We start from the raw sequence: 23275 nt of genomic DNA, 5'->3' as shown, positions 1-23275 counted from the left end.
GAGCACGTATGCAAATGCGATGCACATGATGACATGATATGAAATGCATGACACACAAACAAATGACAAGGCAACAACAGCGAATAACTGGAAGACACCTGGCACAACGGTCTTGGGGCGTCACAATCATACATTTCTGCTTTTCTGCACTCGACGATCTTCAATCTGCATAATATAGTGAGGATAATCATATATACATGCAATGAAAGAGCTGAGCTATATATAGAGACTTAATGACAGAAGTAGTACTTACAGATAGTAGCAAGTGACCGTTAATTTATCGAGGACCTTTTGATTGAACCACTGGAAGAAATCAAATGGAACAAGCAACAAATCAATTCCAACGAGGTTGTGCTCCTCTTTAACTCTCAGATACAAAGCATTCGTCCCCCAGACTCTCTGCAGGTTTCCATGTACCAATCATGGAATCTTCGCATCATCGTTGTTAGAGATTTTTCATTTTTGGCAAGAGGCTTCCCGTAATGGTATTGGTGTTCTTCCACCTCCAAGAAATCATAATGTACATCGTCGGGCAGGTAATCTTCAAGATTGCCACAACCGGGCACCATCCCCGGATCATTAGCGACGATATCGCTAGACACCTTGAGCGGGGGGCACGATTGGTCCGCTTGTTCGCCGAGCTAGGTAATTTTTTTCCCAACTCATCGTTTTGCTAACCTTCGATCACTGATAGTATTTCCCGACCACTACGCTTCGATGTATACCTTTGCAGTAATGCGCTCATAGTTGGTTTTGGCGGAGACTTTGGTGGTTTCCTCAGGGCATCGAGTGTGCACTTTTCTTTCACCCGGTCTACCTTAGTCTCCGGAGGTGGATGTCTCTTTGCTTTCACCCCTTTAAAGAAGTCATTCACTTCTTTTTCCATGATCTTCGCATTTTCTTCCATGGTCCTCTCATATGGTAACTTCTCTAGAGGCTTGAGAGGTGGATCGAATTTGTATTGCCTGCCTCTGGCTGTACTGCTAGACGCCGGAGCAGACGGAGTGGCTGCGGCTGTCTTCTTTCGTGCTTGCTTATGAGGCGGAGGAGAAGGACTACGACGCGCCGGAGCAGCCGGGGCGGCGGCGGGTATCTTCCGCCCTTGCTGGCGACGCGCAGAAGGAGGAGGCTGGTGGCTACTCGGGCGCGCCGGCGCAGGCGGAAAAGAAGGCGGAGTGCCGCCACGCGCCGGAGAAAGAGGCTGGTGGCTGCTCGGGCGTGCCGGTGCAGGCGGAGAAGGAGGCGGAGTGCCGCCACATGCCGGAGAAGGAGGCTGAGTGCCCTGATCACTCGCCGGAGGAGGAGGCGGTGGAGGAGGCGGAGTGCCCTGACTCGCCGAAGGAGGAGGAGGAGGCGGAGGTGTCCAGTTCGGAAGGTTGATGAGCTCCTTCCGCCATAGGCATGGAATCTTCAGAGCAGAGCCCAGCCGAGTCTCCCCATCACCCGTAGGGTGGTCAAGCTAGAGGTCCTCAAATCCTTCTGTGATTTCATCGACCATCACCCAAGCATATCCTTCTGGAATCGGCCGGCAGTGAAAAGTTGCGCCAGGTTCAGGACATGCAACAGAGCCAACAGCCGCCTTGACTTTCATATTCATCCACTGCGTCATAAGGTGGCAATTGTGAGACTCCGTGATTAAGTCCACGGGGTATCTAGCAGGAGCCGTGAAGACAGGCTCCTGAAGCAGCTCCGTGGAAGCCACGCTGCTTCTCCGCTGAGATGGCGGGGTAGCTTTGGGTGTAGCAGCTTCGGCAGGTCGCGCACTGCGGGCCTTGTCTCATTCATCTAGCGCTTGTACCCTTGCGTGCAGCGCCTGTAGTTGGGTCAGCTCCTTTTTCTTCTTCCTCTCCCAGCGTTTGTAACCGCCTGCGTCTGGAAATCCAGCCTTCCACAAAAGGGAGCCTGGCGTGCCTCGTGTCCGTCTGGAGTGCTCAGGATTCCCGAGGGCCTCTTTGAGCTCGTCGTTCTCTCTATCCGGAACGAACGTCCCTTGCTGCGCCTTTTCGATATACTCCTGAAGCTTCACGATGGGTGTGTTCAGTTGCACGTTGGTCCAAACGCACTTCCCTGTTACAGGGTCCAATTTTCCCCCAACCCCGAAGAACCAAGTCCTGCAACGGTCTGGCAAGCATCGCGTCTCTGGTTCGGTCCCTAGCAATGAGGTCATTCTCAGCCTTGTCCCACAATGGTCGGGCTTTCAGGTAGCCACCTGACCCCGTGCGATGGTGATGCTTCTTCTTTGCAGCATTTTTCTTGTTTGTCGCTGACATCTTCGCTACTCTCTCAGATTTCTTTTTGGTGACGAATGCGGGCCACTGATCTTTGATCTTCTCAAATCGGCCGATGAATTCTGGAGTCTTCTCTTGGTCGACAAACGATGATTTCAGCTCATTCTTCCACCTCCTGAATAGCTCATCCATCTTCTTAAGAGCATAAGCCTTGATCATTGGCTTTTTAACTGGATTCTCCGGATCCTCCTCTGGCGGGAAGGTGAAATTCTCCTGCAGCGTAGTCCAAAGATCAGCTTTCTGCCTATCGCTAACATAAGACACCTGAGAGTCTTTGTCCTTAGGCTTCAACCATTGCTCGATGCTGATCGGGATCATGTCCCTAACTAGAACCCCGCACCGAGCATTAAATTTTTGCTTGGTCCGGAGGGGTTCAATCGGTTGGCCAGCGCGATCAATTTCGACGATCGTGTACCTTTCATCCGTGCGCAACTTTCTCTTCGGGCCTCGTTTCGTTATCGAAGTGTTGCTCGATCTGGAGGGCTAGAAATGAAGAAAAAGAAGAGAGTTAATATGTGTACATACCAAAAACAATTAATGCATCAATTAGCTATAGTCAGCACGTGCTTAATATATATATATATATATATATATATATATATATATATATATATATATACTTGGCCGGACTCCGTTCGGTCACCGGAGCCGTCATCATGGTGTCCTTCCCCCTCCATTCGGTCACCGGAGCTGTCATCACGGTGTCTTTCCCCCTCCATTCGGTCACCGGAGCCGTCATCACGGTGTCCTTCCTCCTCCATTGTTTGATCATCATCGTCGTATCCTGCTTTTTCATCCTGTCTTCCTAGACCATCGGTGCATGTGACGTTGACAAACGACAAGACGGCATCACTTCCGTGTGCGATTATCTCCCCCAACACCGCTTCTTGTGCTTCGTCTCGGGGGTGCGGATCCATAGTTTCTGCAAATATTTACAACATGGCAATTATTATTCAAACATGACAGATGGATATATTAGTGGCAAACGTTGAACTAGCTAGCTAAGCACAATAAGGAATCATATTAGTGGCCTGGCCTCGACGCTTCTCTAGGGTTTGGGGTGGCCTCGATGACAATGCTCTTTTAACTTGGTAAATTTGGGTGGCCTCAAGAGAGATTGTCGATCGGGCAGGGGCGCGGCGAGAGGGGGTAGGAGACCGACATCTTTTTTCTCTAGGGTTTGGGTGTCCTCGAGAGTTTTGGTCGAGCGAGAGGGCCGGGGGGTGCTCCCGTGGTATAAGTTATCACGGTCGAGAGGGGGTATATCGACAACGACAACATACGACGACCCCTCGACCCTCGAACCCTCGGTGACCCTTGACCCCTTGGTGACCCTTGACCCTCTACCCTAGCTAGTTCCCGCCCCTTGCCCCTCAAACCCTCGGCGACCCCTCCCCCCTTCCCCCCCTCATGTCAAAGTTATCAGGGACGGGGTATATCAACAACGACATACCTGATAAAAAAATAAGAAGACGAAGAAGAAATAAAAAGAGGAGAAGAAGAAAGGAATAAAGGAGAAGATCGAAGAAAAAAAGAAGAAAAAAGAGGACAAGAAGAAAGGAATAGAGGAGAAGAAGAGAAAATAGAAATATTTTTCTATTTTCTCTTCTTCTCCTCTATTCCTTTCTTCTTCTCCTCTTTTCCCCCCTTTTTTCCTCTTCTTATTTATTTCTCCTCTTCTTCCTCTCCTCTACTTCTCCTTTTTCTTTTCCTTCTTCCTAAACTAAACATAAAATGAAATAATCCTAATACTAAACGAAGTTATCGGGACGGGGTATATCGACAACGAAGAAAAAAAGAGGAGAAGAAGAAAGGAATAGAGGAGAAGAAGAGAAAATAGAAAATATTTTCTATTTTCTCTTCTTCTCCTCTATTCCTTTCTTCTTCTCCTCTTCTTTTTCTTCCTTTTTCCTCTTCTTATTTATTTCTCCTCTTCTTCCTCTCCTCCTCTCCTCCTTTTTTCCTCTTCTTATGTATGAAATTGTTCTTCCTCTCATTCTTTTTCTTCTTTTTTCCTTTCCTAGCTAGATATATAAAACTTTTCTGAAAATGTAACTTTTGCATATATAAAACTTTTCACTCTACATTTTCATACATATGAAAAAAAATAAAGTTTCTATACAAAAGTGCACAATTTTTATGAACAAATTACAACATCTAAATTAACTAGACATCTAAATAAATATAACTACAAATCCGAAATTTTCCTAATCTTAAGACTAAACTAAACATAAACTAAAATAACCTAAAAACATGTAAAAACATCTAAGAATAGCATCTAAAAACTTCTAAAAAACATATAAAAACATCTACAAATATAATAGCACCGCGCAGGGGCGGATCCAGGGGCACGGTGGAGGGGCCGGCGCCGGCGCCGGCGGGGCAGGGTAGGGGCGCGGGACAGGAGAGGGGCGCGGGAGCAGGCTGGTGCTCACAGGGGGCGGCGCGTCGGGGCCGGCAGGGGCGCGAGGGTCGAGGGCGCGTCGGGGAAGAGGGCGTCAGGGGCGCGAGGGTCGACGACGTTGAGCAGCCTGACGGCGTTGGTGGCGGCGGCGACAGCGACGTTCAGCAGCCTGACAGCGTCGGTGGCGGCGGCGACAGCGACGTTGAGCAGCCTGACAGCGTCGGTGGCGGCGGCGACGACAAGGTGGAGCAGGGGCGTCGGGCGGCGACGGCGACGACGAAGAGCAAGGGCGTCGGGGGAGAAGAAGTGATGGATTTCATCAAAACTGCTAAGTGTTTTCTTATATACCCATGGCATTGGTACCGGTTCGCGGCACAAACCGGTACCAATGCCCCCTTTAGTCCCAGTTGGTGCCACCAACTGGGACCAAAGGTCTCTTTTCAGCAGCCCAAAGGGCGGGAAGCGGAGACCTTTGGTCCCGGTAGGTGGCACCAACTGGTACCAAAGGAGGGCATTCGTATCGGTTGGTGGCACAAACCGGTATGAATGCCTCCTTTGGTACAAACCGATACGAATGCCCTCCTTTGGTACCGGTTGGTGCCACCAACTGGGACCAAAGGCCTCGTGCTCCCTGTGGCCAAAACTTTAGTCCCACCTCGCTAGTTGAGAGGGGCGCGGAGTGGTTTATAAGCCCCACTGCCGCACCCCTCTCGAGCTCCTCTCGATTGCAGGCTTACAAGCCTAATTGTCACTGCTATGCCTGATGGGCCTACTGGGCCTTCTGCGGGCCTGAATCCTGGCCCATGGTAGGGTTTCTAGTCATATTCAGGCCGTGATGGCCCAGTAGTTGGCACTTTTTTTTGTTGCTTTATTTATTTTATTTTATATCTACTTACAACAAAAAACCTTACTGTTGCTATTTTTATTTATTTTATTAAATTTTATTTATTTTACTTTTATAAAGTTTATTTTGTTTATACTTCTTTATTTCATAAAAGTTTATTTTATTTTATTTTGTTTCTACTTATTTATTTTATTAAAGTTTATTTTATTTTATTTTGTTTCTACTTATTTATTTTATTAAATTTCAATTTATTTTATTTTGTTTCTACTTTTTATTAAAGTTTATTTTGTTTCTTTCTGCTTTTCATGTTTTGAACAGAAAATAGTTTGATAATTTCAGTGGCATGAATTTTATATAATTTTAGTTTAGAAAATACTAGAGGTTTATAAAAGCTTTTTAGTTCATTCTTTTTGATATTAGAGTTTTATAAAAGCTTTTTAGTTATTTTTCTTTTTGCATGGTATCATCATTTCATCCACGTAGCATGTGCAAGAAATTAGAGAGGATTATGGCAAAAACTGGATGCACTTCGTGTACAAAACGGATAATCTCTTTCGAAGTATGAAGGTTTCATACGGAAACTCGTCTGTTACAAAGGGATTTCATTTTTTTGAACTTATTTGAACTCCATAGTTTTTATGTGTTTAAAATGCACCATTCAAAGCCACGTCATCAATTTTCAACTCTTTCTGACTTCATTTGTTATTTTTCATGCATTTACTGATTATTTTGAGCTATAAGACCTTGAAATTGAAAAGCATTTCAAATGAACTCTGAAAAGGTTGAAAATTGGCATCGTATCATCATTTCATCCACATAGCATGTGCAAGAAAGTAGAGAGGGTTACGGTAAAAACTGGATACACTTTGTGTACAAAACAGACAATCTCTTTCGAAGTATGAGAGTTCTTATTTGAACTCCATACTTTTTCTGTGTTCAAAATGCACCATTCAAAGCCACATCATCAATTTTCAACCCTTTCTGACTTCATTTGTTATTTTTCATGCATTTACTGATTATTTTGAGCTATAAGACCCTGAAACTGAAAAGCATTACAAATGAACTCTGAAAAGGTTGAAAGTTGGCATGGTATCATCATTTCACCCACATAGCATGTGCAAGAAAGTAGAGAGGCTTACGGCAAAAACTTTATGCACTTTGGGTACAAAATGCACAATCTCTTTCGAAGTATCAGAGTTTTATACGGAAACTCGTCTGTTAAAAAGGGATTTCATTTTTTTGAACTTATTTGAACTCCATACTTTTTCTATGTTCAAAATGCACCATTCAAAGCCACATCATCAATTTTCAACCCTTTCTGACTTCATTTGTTATTTTTCATGCATTTACTGATTATTTTGAGCTATAAGACCGTGAAATTGGAAAGCACTACAAATGAACTCTGAAAAGGTTGAAAGTTGGCATGGTATCATCATTTCACCCACATAGCATGTGCAAGAAAGTAGAGAGGCTTACGGCAAAAACTGGATGCACTTCATGGACAAAATGCACAATCTCTTTCGAGGTATCAAGGTTTTATACGGAAACTCGTCTATTACAAAGGGATTTCATTTTTTTGAACTTATTTGAACTCCATACTTTTTCTATGTTCAAAATGCACCATTCAAAGCCACATCATCAATTTTCAACCCTTTCTAACTTCATTTGGTATTTTTCATGCATTTACTAATTATTTTGAGCTATAAGACCCTGAAATTGAAAAGCACTACAAATGAACTCTGAAAAGGTTGAAAGTTGGCATGGTATCATCATTTCACCCACATAGCATGTGCAAGAAAGTAGATACGCTTACGGTAAAAACTGGATGCACTTTGTGTATAAAACGGACAATCTCTTTCGAAGTATCAGGGTTTCATACGGAAACTCGTCTGTTACAAAGGGATTTTTTTTGAACTTATTTGAACTCCAGAGTTTTCCTGTGTTCAAAATGCACCATTCAAAGCCACATCATCAATTTTCAACCCTTCCTGACTTCAATTTTTATTTTTCATGCACTTACTAATTAGTTTGAGCTATAAGACCCTGAAATTGAAAAGCACTACAAATGAACTCTGAAAAGGTTGAAAGTTGGCATGGTATCATCATTTTACCCACATAGCATGTGCAAGAAAGTAGAGAGGCTTACGGCAAAAACTGGATGCACTTCGTGTACAAAATGCACAATCTCTTTCGAAGTATCAGGGTTTCATACGGAAAGTCGTCTGTTACAAAGGGATTTCATTTTTTTGAACTTATTTCAACTCCATACTTTTTCTGTGTTCAAAATGCACCATTCAAAGCCACATCATCAATTTTCAACCCTTTCTGACTTTATTTGTTATTTTTCATGCATTTACTGATTATTTTGAGCTATAAGACCCCAAAATTGAAAAGCACTACAAATGAACTCTGAAAAGGTTTGAAGTTGGCATGGTATCATCATTTCATCCATATAGCATGTGCAAGAAAGTAGAGAGGCTTACGGCAAAAACTGGATGCACTTCGTGTATAAAATGCACCATTCAAAGCTACATCATTAATTTAGTACATATAGCACTCATGGATAGATAAGTGACCAAATTAATAGAAGTTCATCATCACATTAAAAACAAAGTACATACATAGTTCTCATTGAACAACATATAGCTCTCCAGAGCATCTAGTTAAACCATACATTGAAACTATGTGAAACCATTCAATGCAACAATAAATGCGATCATAATCACAACCAAGGTAAAAATTGATCGAACGGCATAATGATACCAAGCCTCGGTATGAATGACACATTTTCTAATCTTTCTCATCTTCAACCGCATTGCATCCATCTTGATCTTGTGATCATCGACGACATCCGCAACATGCAACTCCAATATCATCTTCTCCTCCTCAATTTTTTTATTTTTTCCTTCAAGTAATTGTTTTCTTCTTCAACTAAATTTAACCTCTCGACAATAGGGTCGGTTGGAATTTCCGGTTCAACTACCTCCTACATAAATAAAATCTATGTCAACTTGATGGGCATAATTGTCATAAACAATAAATGAACCAAATAGTTATAAAAGATAATATATACCACATCCGAATCATAGCCAGGACGAGGGCCGACGGGGGCGGATACCAAAATCATCGCACTATATAAGCACAAGCAATAATAAAAGTAAGAAAATTAGACAAGTATCTATCTAAAGTAAGAATTTTTTTCTTTCAGAAGAAGATAAGAGGCTCACCACAGTGGTGCAGGCGACGAGATCGGCGCGGGCGATCGACGGCGGTGAAGACGGGGACGGGACGTGACGGACCGCTAAACCTAGACAAATCTCGGGGAAAATGGAGCTTGGAGGTCGAGCTTCGAGAGGAGAAACCTTAACTAGCGTGGCTTGGGCATTTCATCGAACACCTCGTGTGCATAGGAGGTGAGCTAGAGCACCCAAATGCCCTCTCCTCGCCGGCCAGAAAAAGCAGAGCACTGTGGAGTGCTCTGCTGCAGCGACGGAGTATATATAGGCAACTCATTTGTCCCGGTTCATGGCTGGAACCGGGACTAAAGCCTAGCCTTCTGTCCCGGTTCGAGCCAAGAACCGAGACCAATGTTTGTGGGCCAGGAGCGAGGCCCATTGGTCCCGGTTCATGCCTGGAACCGGGACAAATGGGTCCATACGAACCAGGACCAATGCCCACGAGGCCCCGGCCGGCCCCCTGGGCTCACGAACCGGGACGAATGCATCCATTGGTCCCGGTTCGTGGAAGAACCGGGACTAATGGGCTGGCTAGGTCCGAACGAAAGCCCTTTTTTCTACTAGTGAATTAGCATATCGGTTGATGTTGACGATGAGCATGATGAAAATCCTCACACTAGGCCAGATGGGCAAAAGATTGCAGAGGAGGGAAAGAAAAATGGAGGCATCAACGTGTACCGAGAGGAGCTTTGTGCTATGATCGAAACCAAGAAAGCATTGGAGCAGAAAGGAAGGTAGAGAAAATGGCGAGCTGGACCGAGCTCATGTTCATGGAGGATGAGAAGTGAAAAGGTGGCGGCCGAAGCGAGGAAGGTGCAAGCAAAGGAGATGGGGTTGCACTCGAGGACGGGAGGCTTGCAAAAGAGAAGAAGGCGGAAGAGCATGCTATCATGTTCATGCATGGATCCGAGAACGATGGATGACACGGCAATGCAATATTGGTAACTCACTCGTGATGAGATTTTTGCAAGTCGATGTATGCCCTGGTGGTGATGGTGGCAGCCGTGGTGATGGTGGTGGCCGTCGTGATGGTGGGCATGGGAGTGCTTGATTTTGTCTAGTATGAACTTGATAGGGTTGGTCCAAGACATAAGACACACCATGTGGTGGTTTTTTGGATAAACTTGATCTATTTGGTGGCTTTTGGATGAAGTATATGCATGTTTTAAATTGAATTATTGGATTGGATGAATTATATGTATATTTGTAGTTGAACTGTTGTATATGGTGCATTTGAATCATTCATACTGTTGATGAAATATGGTGCATTTGTTTCAAATGTACGTGTCCAAGACTGAAAGAAATTGGACATTCTTTTTAGAAAGTTATAGGATAGGGGTTCGATCAGAGATGCTCCAAGGTGGGCACCATATGCGAGTTGCCCGTAAATTTTTTCTACATGAACCGATTTCCTCGTCCTCCCCCTCCGTGGCGCCATTTCCTCTTTAACTCCCTCTGCCTTTTTTTGTACAAACTGTCATCTTGAGAACGTCATGTACTGCATTATTTAGTTACAGCACTTATCCTTGCCTTCCAAAAGGTGGCTAGCTAGCCCCATCAATCATCTAGTTATCATTTAGCATGTGTCGGAAACAGTGGGTGTGTATACTATGCAGAATCGGAAATGCTTTAGTGAGCCGTCCTGCCCGGACATAGCAAAGTACAGCAGCCCTTGGCCAACAACACTGCAGCATATCCGGCAATGCTTCCACTGTTGGGGTTGGTATGCATCTCTCTCTCTCTCTCTCTCTCTCTCTCTCAAAACTCCGCTGGTTAGGCGCGAGGAGAGTCTTCAACTTTGACATCGTTCTTTCTTGTTATCTATAACTAGGACTTGCTATGCAGAGGCCAGGTGTCGCTCATCATGTTTGTTATTTACTTGATGCTATATTTTGAGTTAATAAAGGCACCCTTTATCGAAAAAGTAATAATTAGGATTGTCTTTCGATCAAACAAATTGGTGGTTCTATTTGCAGGTTGTCATTAGGTTATTGAAAATCGTGATCTGTAATTGTGCAAGCCCACACGAGACTGATCGATCAAGAGGCAGGCAACAACTCACATATGTTGCTTGAAATCGTATTGCCAAGAATGATAGCACATCAACGCTATGTCATGTGCCCACTGAGCTTACATGAGTTTTACAAAGTAATTTTGGCAGCCTGTAGCTGCCGTGTCTACCTAGCTAGCTAGTCAGTTCTAGACAGAGATCATCGATCAAGAGAGGGAATAAATAAGAATTTGCTCCATCAATGGTGCCTAGGGCTGTGATCTTTTGGACCATAGTAGTCCTCATGAAACTCCGGCAACTTATGCGCCGCCACTCTAACTTCATCTGCAGCAACCGGGACGCTCCTCTTTGTCTCGCTTGTCGAGCCAGCAGATCCCTCGATGACATTGGTCCCAATCGGTTTGTGCATTGACGACACTGAGTTGCCACCGCTGCTCCTGAGTGATACCCGCGCCTCTGCATCTAGCCGGATGGCTTCAGCCTCTGTGGCCGCTGTCAGTACCAGAAGCAAGATCACAGCTGTAGCCAGTGTCAAGTATCTGGAACTGCAACTCCTCATCTTGTGAGAGATCAATGTCATTGACTAGATGGAGAGTATACTTCAGTGAGTCTTCAGCTCAGAAGAGGATGTAGAGAGGAGAGGTTAGCTAGGCTAATGAAGTCGTTTGAACTGAAGCATGCATCTAATCTCATGAGAGATGGTATATATGCATTCAGCTTTGCAACCCGTCCCGGTGTTTGCTGCACTAATGTCTGTCAAGAGTGGTTTGTCAATAGCATATACTCCCTCCGTCCCAAAATTCTTGTCTTAGATTTGTCTTGATACGGATGTATCTAATACTAAGAAGAGACTTGATACATCCATATTTAAACAAATTTAAGACAAGAATTTTGGGACGGAGGAAGTACAAATTAAACAACTACTTCTGAGTGCAAAATGTCTCTGGATCACTGCCATTAATTTACTTTAATTAACAGGGTACGTCCTTGCATGCCACCCTAAACGGGAGGATGTTTCCACGGCCATGAACAATTTGTTTAAGCCACTAGTTTGTTCCTTAGTACTTAACCAAATACAACACTTTAAATTAACTGCTAAGCACAAGAAGCTTTAGGTTCTTGGGTTTGGTTCCGGGGTGCCGCATGCATTGCCCGGTCCTGGAAGGTTGGGTGCCGGTCTGTCTAGTCTAGCTAACGACGTAGGTGCATTGACAGAGGCTGCGTCTTCTGAAAGCGTCTACGGGTAGAAGAGAACAGCCTGGCGGTTATGTTGGATTAATCTGTGGACACGCTTTGGATGTAGCGTTTACGTGCTTGGAATGGTGTTTCTAGCTATGTACATGTTCTATATATGTTTTACTGGTGATCATATAGGTCCTGTTTGAACTAAATATACCAGAGAGCACAACCCACACAATATACAACATGGCCGTAGTATGTTATTTCTTGCTGAATACTGGAGTATGTTTAGCGTGTCCGGACTCCTGCAAACCCCCACGTTTGGTTCCGATTTGCGGGAAAATCATGGTCCGGACTGCTCGCCGATTGATACAGGGTCATGTTGAATGACTTTCATGATCCAGACAGCGCAGTCTGGACGTAAGCGGGCGGTTTGAGAGTCGCCGTTGAAGATGCCTTTATCCTTGCCTTCCAAAAGGTGGCTAGCTAGCCCCATCAATCATCGAGTTATCATTGAGCATGTGTGAGAAACAGTGGGTTTATATACTATGCAGAATCAGAATACTTTAGTGAGCCGTCCTGCCCGGACATAGCAAAGTACAGCAGTACTTGGCCAATAGCACTGCAGCATATCCGGCAACGCTTCCACGGTTGGCAGATATACAACCACCGGCAGTGTACATAGTGCTGACTGGCACATGCACTTACCACAACTCTCTCTAAAAACTCTCGCTGGCTTGTTACAACTGCAACCACTACATCTTCCGTTCTCTTGATACAAATTGGTGGTTCTATATGCAGGTCGTCGTCAAAGGTTACTGAAAATCGTGGGAACTTTGTAAATCTTTAATGCTGCACGAGACTGGTCGATCAAGAGGCAGGCAACAACTCACATATGTTGCTTGAAATCGTATTGCCAAGAATGTTAGCACATCAACGCTATGTCATGTGCCCACTGCGTGAGCTTACATGAGTTTTACAAAGTAATTCTGGCAGCCTGCAGCCGCCGTGTCTACCTAGTTAGCTAGTCAGTTCTAGACAGAGATCATCGATCAAGAGAGGAAATAAAGAAGAATTTTCTCCATCAATGGTGCCTAGGGCTGTGATCACTTGGACCGTAGTAGTCCTCATGAAACTCCGGCAGCTTATACGCCACCGCCCTAACTTCATCTGCAGCAACTTGGACGCTCCTCTTTGTCTCACTGGTCGAGCCAGCAGAACCCTTGACCACGTTGACGACATTGTTCCCAATCGGCTTCTGCATCGACGGCATTAAGTTGCCACCGCTGCCGCTGAGTGATGCCCGCGCCTCTGCATCTAGCCGGATGGCTTCAGCCTCTGTGTCCGCCATCAGTACCAGAAGCAAGATCAGAGCTGCAGCCAGTGTCAAGTATCTGGAATTGCAACTCCTCATCTTGTGAGAGATCAATGTCATTGACTAGCTGGAGAGTATACTTCAGTGAGTCTTCAACTCAGAAGAGGGTGTAGAGAGGAGAGGTTAGCTAGGCTAATGAAGTCGTTTGAACTCAAGCATGCATCTAATGTCGTGATAGATGGTATATATGCATTCAGCTTTGCAACCCGTCCCGGTGTTTGCTGCACTGATGTCTGTCAGGAGTGGTTTATCAACAGCATATACAAATTAAACAACTATTTCTTAGTGCAAATGACTCTGAATCACTGCAACTAATAACTCGAATATATAGAGACCGTCCTTGCATGCCACCCTAAATGGGAGGATGTTTCCACAAAAGTTGGGCCATGAACAATTTGTTTAAGCCACTAGTTTGTTCCTTAGTACTTAACCAAACACTAGAACAGTTTAAATTAACTGCTAAGCACAAGAAGCTTTAGGTTCTTGTGTTTGGTTTCAGGTGCCGCACGCATTGCCCGGTCCTGGAAGGTTGGGTGCCGGTCTGTCTAGTCTAGCTAACGACGTAGGTGCATTGACAGAGGCTGCGTGCGTGCGTCTTATGAAAGCATCTACGGGGAGAAGAGAAAATCCTGGCGGTTATGTTGGATTAATCTGTGGACACGCTTTGGATGTAGCTTTTGCGTGCTTGGAATGGTAGCTGGCTCTAGCTCTGTACATGCTCTATATTTTGTTTTCCTGGTGATCATATTGGTCCTGTTTGAACTAAATATACTCCCTCCGATCGGAAATAAGTGGACACTTATTTCCGATAGGAGGGAGTATACCAGAGAGCACAACACACACAATACATGGCCGTAGTATGTTATTTCTAGCTGAATATTGGAGTACCACGTTAGCCTGCTTTTTAATGATTATGAAAAATAATACTACAATGCTATTTTCTCTTCTTCTTTTTTGCCTTTTTTGTCGACCCTCTCTTCAGAGAAAACAGGAGTCTCGCAACTATGCTTCAAAAAAGCAGGAGTCTTGCAACTACATAGTTGCGACCCTCTCTTGAGAACATCATGCATGTACTGCATTCTTTAGTGACAGCACTTATCCTTACCTTGCAAAAGGTGGCTAAGCTCAATCAATCATCCAGCTATCATTGAGCATGTGCGAAATAGTGGTTGTACGTAGCTTTGCGATAATTTAGTACACCGTTCCTGCCCGGACGTAAAGTACGGCAGTACTTGGCCAACAGCACTGCAGCATATCCGGCAACGCTTCCACTCTTGGGGTTCGTATGCATGGGCTCGGAACTGGTATGTGCTTTGCCCACAAATCAACCACCGGCAGTTTACATAGTGCTCACTGGTGCATTTTTTAGAGAAAAAAATGCTCACTGGTACATGGACTCAAAATAATTCTCCATCTAATACTCTTCAGAGAAAACAGGAGTCTCGCAACTATGCTTCAAAAAAGCAGGAGTCTTGCAACTACATTGTTTGTTTGTATTCCCTCCGTCCTACAATGTAAGATGTTTTCTGACATTACACCAGTGTCAAAAAACATCTTACATTATGAGACGGAGGGAGTAATTATTAATTTTTTCCGGGAAGGATGTTGAAAACCCAGGCCTCTGCACCGCTTGGTGCAGAAAAAAACTCTCAATAAATTATGCAAAGTTTGCAAATATATATATCCACATATATAATTAGAGTTGTCTTTCACACTTTCCTGTCAACAAATTGGCTCTTGTCATCAGGTTGCTGAAAATCTAGGCTAATATCGTGATAGTGCCACCTGATGTTGATGTGAGATATTGTGACGCAACCAATTGGTTCCATCAAGTGTCGGTGACAATATCATGATAGTTTTGTAATCTGTAATGGTGAAAGCCCACGCGAGGACTGATCGGTCAAGAGGCACACAACATCTCACACAGTCACACGTCTTGCTTGAAATTTGAACCTCGTATTGCCAAGAATGTTAGCACATCAACGCTATCTATTTGCCATGTGCCCACTGCTTGAGCTTACATGAATAGCCTACAGCCGTCACCGTCTACCTAGCTATAAATACTCTGTTCTACAAGAGATCATCGATCGAGAGAGGAAACACAAACAAAGCAAACAGTGTAGAATTTGCTCCATCAGTGGTGCCTAGGGCTGTGATCACTCGGGCCGTAGTAGTCCTCATGGAACTCTGGCATCTTATGCGCCACCGCCCTAACTTCACCCGTGGCAACGTCCACGCTCTTCTTCGTCTCGCTTGTTGAGCCAGCAGAAGCCTTGACCACATCGACGACATTGTTCATAGTTGGTTTCTGCATTTTTAAATAACACAAGCACGTTAGCATCCTGAGAAAACGGGTTCAGAGATTCAGACAATAGGTGATGAAAATTTCAGAACCACTTACATCAGTGGCCGTTTGGTTACTGCCGCCGCTGACTGAGGCCCGGGTCCCCGCGTCGAGTCGGATGGCTCCAGCCTCCATGGCCGAAGCCAATACCAGAAGCAAGATCACAGCTGCACCCAGTGACAAGCAGACGAAGCTCCTCATCCTGTCAAAGATTTGCTTGAGAGAATACTGCTTCAATTTGATCACTCTTCAGGCTCAGCTCAGATGGAAGTACCTAGAGATAGACTAGAGAGGCAGGAGCTGTAGCTCAGTGGGCGAAGTGGTTTGATGCACTAGACACTACAACAGATATATATATATATATATATATATATATATATATATATATATATATATATATATATACACATCGGTTGCTTTACGACCCGTCCGAGTGTTTGCTGCACTCATGTCTACCCTCCGGCAGTAGAGTGGGCTATCTATCTACAGGACTTGCAAAATTTAAAATTCCAAAACCATTTGAAAACCACTTCTGCTTTGACAATGTCTCTGTCTGTAGGGTCGCTGTCGCTAACCCGTACCCGTGCATGCATGCAACGACGACGGATGCCTTACTTAATGGACTTCTTGCCACCTTTAATCATGGCCGGATGTCTGCACGAAAGCTGGGCCGGCCGTGTCTTAATCAAGTAGTTGATGATGGTCCCTTCCTGGATTACTTGCTACTAAAATGCCCGATCAAACGGAGCCACCGGAAGTGCTGGTAGGCTGCATGCATGCATGGTGGACAGTGTCGTCAGGTTTCGCGCTTTGGTCCGTCAGGCACGGCGGCGCACGCATCCTCCCCTGGAAAGTTGCGACGCTGTCTCGTCGCTACGTGCGTGCATAGGGCCAGGGGACTGGGAGAGACCGACCGGCGACCAAGAGAGGGAAAGGTAAAATTGATAAATTTGACCTATGAACGGAATCAAATCACGAAATGAACTGTTCATGAAACTATTTTACGCGGCTGACCTTTTTGTGTGACGCCTGACATGAAGGCACCACACTATACTGTGCAACGCCTCACAGATAGACGTTACACGCCTGGCTAGCGTCACACCCGTATGATCCAAAAATTACTAAGTCAGTGTGCAACGCCTGAGAGCTAGGCGCCACACTATACAGTGTAGCGCCTAGTTTCTAGGCGTTGCACTAGTGGTTGCTTCATTTTGTAGTGCAACCACTAATGCAGCGCTTGAGAGCTAGGCGCCACACTATACGGTGCAGCGCCTAGCTCTCAGGCTTTGCACAATAACTTGGCAATTTTTAGACAGTTTGGGTGCAACGCTGGTCAGGCGTGTAGCGCCTATCTATGAGGCGTTGCACAGTGTAGTGTGATGCCTTCATGTCGGGCGTCACACAAAAAGGTCAGCCGTGTGAAATAGTTTCACGGACAGTTCATTCTGTGATTTGATTTTATCCACAGGTCAAATTTGTCAAATTTGCCAGAGGGAAACAGCGTGGTCAACTAGTGACTGAGTTGGGGTGGAGTGGCCAATGGGGTTGTGTTGATCTGGACCTAGCGGACTACTTAAAGCAAAAACTACGTACCACAATTCGACCAACAAAAACTAGTACCACGTCGAGGGCGGAGAAACCAGTCAAAGAACATCTTCGACGGTCCGCCGTCCAGAAAAGAAAGGCAATCGGGGAAGAGGTGGCTCGGCTTTTGGCAACTGAGTTTATCCGAGAGATTTACCACTCCGAGTAGTTAGCCAATGTTGTCATGGTCCCAAAGAAAGACGACTCACTTCGCATGTGCATTGATTTCAAGCATATCAATCGGGCCTGCCCGAAAGATCACTTTCCTCTCCCTCGCATCGACCAGATAGTCAACTCGACTGCAGGGTGCGAGCGTTTGTCCTTTTTGGACGCCTACTCCGGGTACCACCAGATCCGTCTGTATGGACCTGACAAAATAAAGGCAGCTTTTATCACCCCGTTTGGGTTCTTCTGTTATGTCACAATGCCATTCGGTTTGAAAAACGTCGGAGCCACATTCATGCGGATGATTCAGAAGTGCCTGCTCACTCAGATCAGTCGAAATGTGGAAGCATACATGGATGACATTGTGGTCAAGTCACGTAAAGGTTCCGACCTACTGACTGACCTTGCTGAAACCTTTGCCAACCTCAGAAGGTATGATATCAAGCTCAATCCATCAAAGTGCACGTTTGGAGTTCCAAGCGGAAAGTTACTCGGTTTTCTTGTTTCCGAACGAGGAACCGATGCTAATCCAGAGAAAGTAGGCGCTATACTCCGAATGAAGCGCCCTGTGCGTGTGCATGATGTCGAGAAGCTTACTGGTTACTTGGCCGCCCTAAGTCGATTCATTTCTCGTCTCGGTGAAAAGGCGCTGCCTCTTTACCGACTGATGAAGAAATCAGACAAGTTCGAGTGGACCCCAGAAGCTGATGCAGCATTTGCAGAGCTAAAAGCCCTGCTTTCCACCCAGTCGGTGCTTGCTGCTCCAATCAGCAAAGAGCCTCTACTGCTTTATATAGCAGCCACTGTACAAGTCATCAGTACAGTACTTACGGTCGAGTGGGAAGAGGAAGGAAAAGCTTATAAGGTTCAACGCCCAGTTTATTATATTTCTGAAGTCCTGACCCCGTCAAAGCAGAGATATCCTCATTATCAGAAGCTTGTCTATGGAATTTACATGACCACGAAGAAGGTTGCACACTATTTCTCAGATCACTCTGTTACAGTCGTCAGCGACGCTCCATTGTCAGAGATTCTGCACAACAGAGATGCAACTGGTCGAGTGGCCAAATGGGTGATTGAACTCCTTCCCCTGGATATCAAGTTTGAGGCAAAGAACGCTATCAAGTCCCAAGCAACAACAGATTTCCTTGCCGAGTGGATCGAACAGCAACTGCCGACTCAAGTTCACTCTGAGCACTGGACCATGTTCTTTGACGGATCCAAGATGCTGAACAATTCTGGTGTTGGAGTAGTTCTGGTATCCCCTCGAGGAGACAGGCTCAGATATGTCCTCCAGATAAAAATCCTACCGTGTGGAGAGCAATCCTCTCACTCGGGGGCTTAGCTGCAGTCCAGCACTCGCCTAAGTTCTCTCACTAGGAGGCTTAGCTGCAGTCCAGCACTCACCTAAGTTTGAAAAAAATCCTACAGAGTGGAGAGCAATCCTCCCACTCGGGGGCTTAGCTGCACTCCAGCACTCGCCTAAGTTCTCTCACTAGGAGGCTTAGCTGCAGTCCAGCACTCGCCTAAGCTTGAAAAAATCCTACCGAGTGAAGAGCGATCCTCCCACTTGCGGGCTTAGCTGCAGTCCAGCACTCGCCTAAGTCCTCCCACTAGGAGACTTAGCTGTATTCCAGTACTCGCCTAAGTTTGAAGAAATCCTACCGAGTGGAGAGCAACCCTCCCACTCGGGGGCTTAGCTGCAGTCCAGCACTCGCCTAGGTTCTCCCACTAGGATATTTAGCTGCAGTCCAGTACTCGCCTAAGTTTGAAAATATCCTACCGAGTGGAGAGCAACCCTCCCACTCGGGGGCTTAGCTGTAGTCCAGCACTCGCCTAAGTTCTCTCACTAGGAGACTTAGTTGTAGTCCAGTACTCACCTAAGTTTGAAACATATCCCTATCCGCAAGGATGACGAGGTGCAGGTCGACTGCAACCTTCTCCTTCGGAGCTGCGGCACAAGTACAATGACCGCTCCATCCCTATCCGCAAGGATGACGAGGTGCAGGTCGACTGCAACCTTCTCCTTCGGAGCTGCGCACAAATACAACGTCCGGTCCATCCCTATCCGCAAGGACGACGAGGTGCAGGTCGACTGCAACCTTCTCCTTCGGAGCTGCGGCACAAATACAACGTCCGGTCCATCCCTATCCGCAAGGACGACGAGGTGCAGGTCGACTGCAACCTTCTCCTTCGGAGCTTCTGCGTCTCCAGCGCAAAGACTATTCAAAGCAGTGAGTAAAGTCCTTTCGAGGACAAACACAAGCACATTCGGAAATAAACCAAATTCAGATAAATCCTAAAGGTTCCGAGCAGTAAATCAAAAGTACTCGGGCATCAAGCCCGAAGGAGTTCAACGGTTACACTAATCACTCGGCATTCCGAGGCAAATTTAAAGCGTATTCAGGTTTCATGAGTCTGTTCGCTCGGCCGGAGGAGGGCTGGCAGGCTCCACGAATGAGTCCAGGTCGATCCCATCAGCAATCCGAGTGGCGGCAGCGATGAAAGTCTCCATGAAGGACTGGAAGTCGTGCTTTTTGGTGTTAGCGACTTTGATCGCAGCCAGCTTATCTTCACGAGCCTCCTTGCAATGGATTCGCACCAAGGACAACGCAACGTCAGCACCGCACCGGGCAGAGGATTTCTTCCATTCTTGCACTCGGTCAGGGATCTCGTTCAATCGAGTCATCAAGGATTCCAGGTCATTCTGAAGCGCCGCCCCCGGCCAAAGCGATGAGTCGATTCGAGAGAAAACCTCCTTCAGGCATGCGAGGTAGCTTGTGGCGCTGGCGATACGGGACTCCAGTTGGAGCACGTTCATCGCAGTTTCGTCGCAGACTGGGGAAGCGATAGGGTCCAGACCCGTCTCGACCCTTCCAGTTTCTTCATCGAAGTCTTGGCAGAGTTCTGCAGCCAAAAGTTAGTTAATCGACCGAGCAAGATCCGATCACAAGCATCAACACAGTCGGATTAAAGGAAATACCTTCCAGCGCGAGATAAAGCTTCTTGGCGAGAGTCCTCAGATAAGCTTCTGTGTCATTCCTCTTGCGGATTGCAGACTCCAACTTTTCATTCAGGACGACCTTGTCCTTCTTCAGACTGGTCACTTCGCGGTTAGCTTCATTAAGACAAGATTTCAGTTTGTTCACCTCTCCTTCAAGCGTTCCGATTGAAGCAAGCTTCTTGTCTGCGAGAGCGGTTTTGTCTTGGGCTGCTTTCTGTGCACCGGCGAGGTCCGAGTCCTTCTTCTCCAGAGCCAACTTCATTTTCTCTGCAAAAGAAGCAATCGAATCAAAGAAGAGATCAAAGAGATATATTGAGAGTCAGTCGACAATCAGTTACCTTCCATACCAGCAGCCTCGTCTTGAGCTTTTTTCAGATTTTGCTGAGCCAATTCCAAGTCTAAGTTGAGTTGCCTCTGCTTCTCCTCGAGTTCAGCAAACATGGAAATAAGAGTACAAGACTTCTGCAGAAGGCAAAAGACGGATCAATCGATAGGATCAAAGGTGGTTCACTTCCGAGTGAATAAAACCTAAAGAAGTCCATTTAGACCCCAGCCGACTGCACACAATCGACTGCGGTCTCAGGGGCTACACCCAGCGGGTGCACTTGGCGTGCCCCCGCTGACTAAGACTCAACTCGTCCGGTCCGCCCGGACCAGGGTAAAAAAAAGGGCAGCAAGCTGTTCAGACCCCAGTCGACTGCCAGCAGTCGGCCGCGGTCTCGGGGACTACATCCAGTGGGTGCACTTGGCGTGCCCCCACCGGTTCAGATCTTACTCGACCGGCCCGCCAGAGTCGAGTGTAAGGAGTAGAAAGAAAAGAAAGAAGAACTCAGACCCCAGTCGACTGCCAGCAGCCGACCGTGGTCTCGGGGACTACACCCAGTGGGTGCACTTAACGTGCCCCCATCGGTTCTGATCCCACTCGCCCAGACCAAGTGGAAGAGCGAAACTACCAAAAGCAACAAAACATCCAGTGGGTGCTCTAATTCGACGCAAACAATAGGAGATTGTGTAGAAGAAGATTTTTCAAGAACAAAAACAGTCGGAAATTCTACTCACCTAGACATTGGCCCGAAGGGCGGCACTGGCGTCGTAGGCAGCCTGGCTGTTCTCGTGTACCGTATTCACCCGCTCCATCATCATGTCAGCCTGTCGGATGGCTTCCGCAGCCGCTTCCGACTGGTTGTCCGGGATGCGGTAGCTGGTGAAAAAGTGTGCAGACGACCCAGGTGCAGTGGCTTGGAGCTCTGTGGTGTGGAGTTGGACGGTTGAAGGAATCTAAGGTGTAGTCGACGGTGCGGGATGCCCACTCGACAAGGGTGTAGCGAACGTCACAAAGGCCCTGCCCGCGTCTTCAGCTTGACGGACGAGAGGTGTTGTAGTTAGTTCTTGCTGAGCCACCCTGCCAGCTGCTACCTTCTTGCTCTTCCTGGGCTTAGGAGCCACATCTTCATCGTCATCTGGAAGATCAATGATGTTGGGTGGAGCTGCAAGGCAGATCATTCGACCCCAAGTGAACCACTCGAACGCAGTCGACCAAAGAATCCAGAACAAGATCACAAGAGTTTATACCTGGGTTGGAGGTTACCGCATCTTCCATTTCCTCGTCTCGGTACTGGAAAGAAGAGGTTCCTGACGTAGCAGCACTGCAAAGACCCGTATTCAATTGGTTACGTCTGGTTAATCGAGTCGACGAAAAAGACAAGTCAGATGGTTACCCGGAGATAGTAGGAATGGTCACTTTAATCCTGGGCAAAGCTTTTGGCAGTTTGGAAGAGGTGGCTTTCGGCACTGGAGGCGGCGCAACTTTGGACTGCTTTGGAGCCTTTTCAATCAGCGTCGGGGAAGACGTCCTAGGACGCTTCGAAGACGGACCAGTCGGTGCGGCCACTAAGTCTGGAGCACTCGCCGGGTCGTGGGCTTGTTTGGATCTCCTCTCCCTGCGAGGAGGCGAGTCGACTTCTTCGTCACCAGTCGATTCGTCGCTCTCCTCGTCTTCCTCGGCCTCCGAATGCTCCTCGCTGCTCTCGCCACCGCTACCTTCTTCCTCAGCCTCTTGGTCCTGCACTCCGTTGGGCATTGAGTACATGTCGATGAGGGCCTGAAAAGACAACGATCAAAGGAAATTCAATCGACCATAAACAAGATGTCACTCGGTGAATCGAAAAGATAATTGATAAGACAGAATTATACCTGCTCCGGTTGGTGTGAGTTGTCGAATGGAATCACCCTCCTAGACCCCCGAGGGTTGTCTTTGTTGCTGGTGATCCCCATCAACCACTTCTCCAAGGTATCCTCGTTGACGTCCTCCGGGTGGATCCGAGTGGAATCCTCGAGCCCAAAGTACATCCACATCGGATGATCGCGTTCCTGAAGAGGTTGGATGCGTCGACTGAGAAAGACCTCTAGCAGGTCCATCCCGGTCACCCCGTCGCGGACAAGCTGGACGACCCGTTCGACCAGCACCTTGACATGCGCCTTCTCTTCTGGAACTACCTTCAGGGGGGCAGGCTTCTCCACTCGAGCCAAAGAAAAAGGAGGAAGTCCAGTCGACTGGCCCGGGGTCGGCTGATCCTTGCAGTAGAACCAAGTCGACTGCCAGCCCCGGACCGAGTCGGGAAGAATCATGGCTAGGAAAGTACTCTTGCTCCTCATCTGGATCCCCAGACCCCCGCACATCTGGATCACTTGTGTCTTCTCGTCACTCGACTCGGCCTTTTTGACCGACTGGGATCGGCAGGTGAAGATGTGTTTGAAAAGGCCCAGTGCGGTCAACAACCCAAGAAGTTTTCGCACATCGACACAAAAGCGGCCAGATAGACTATGGTATTTGGGGTGAAG

General features: G+C 46.6%; 3 protein-coding genes across 3 annotated transcripts; all 3 read right to left on the bottom strand.

Annotated features, from left to right (window-relative positions):
• Positions 1-11021: 11021 nt before the first annotated feature.
• On the bottom strand, positions 11022-11342 carry LOC147966455 (uncharacterized). Its single transcript, XM_087527259.1, has one exon. The coding sequence runs from the start codon at positions 11340-11342 to the stop codon at positions 11022-11024; it is 321 nt and encodes a 106-aa protein (XP_087383385.1).
• Positions 11343-13046: 1704 nt separating this feature from the next.
• LOC125517318 (uncharacterized) lies at positions 13047-13376 on the bottom strand. The gene has a single exon (XM_048682513.1). The coding sequence runs from the start codon at positions 13374-13376 to the stop codon at positions 13047-13049; it is 330 nt and encodes a 109-aa protein (XP_048538470.1).
• A 1940-nt stretch (positions 13377-15316) lies between these two features.
• Positions 15317-15986, bottom strand: LOC125513233 (uncharacterized). The gene is made up of 2 exons (XM_048678286.2): positions 15739-15986; positions 15317-15645 (listed from the first exon to the last, which is right to left on the bottom strand). The coding sequence occupies exons 1-2, from the start codon at positions 15880-15882 to the stop codon at positions 15472-15474; spliced, it is 318 nt and encodes a 105-aa protein (XP_048534243.1). The 5' UTR covers positions 15883-15986; the 3' UTR covers positions 15317-15471.
• Positions 15987-23275: the final 7289 nt, after the last annotated feature.

This window comes from Triticum urartu, chromosome 6A (genome assembly GCF_056163025.1).
Source record: "Triticum urartu cultivar PI428250 chromosome 6A, HENAU_Tu73, whole genome shotgun sequence".
Lineage (NCBI taxonomy): Eukaryota > Viridiplantae > Streptophyta > Magnoliopsida > Poales > Poaceae > Triticum > Triticum urartu.
Note: the sequence above shows the minus strand (reverse complement) of the source record. Positions and strands in the feature narration are given on the sequence as shown.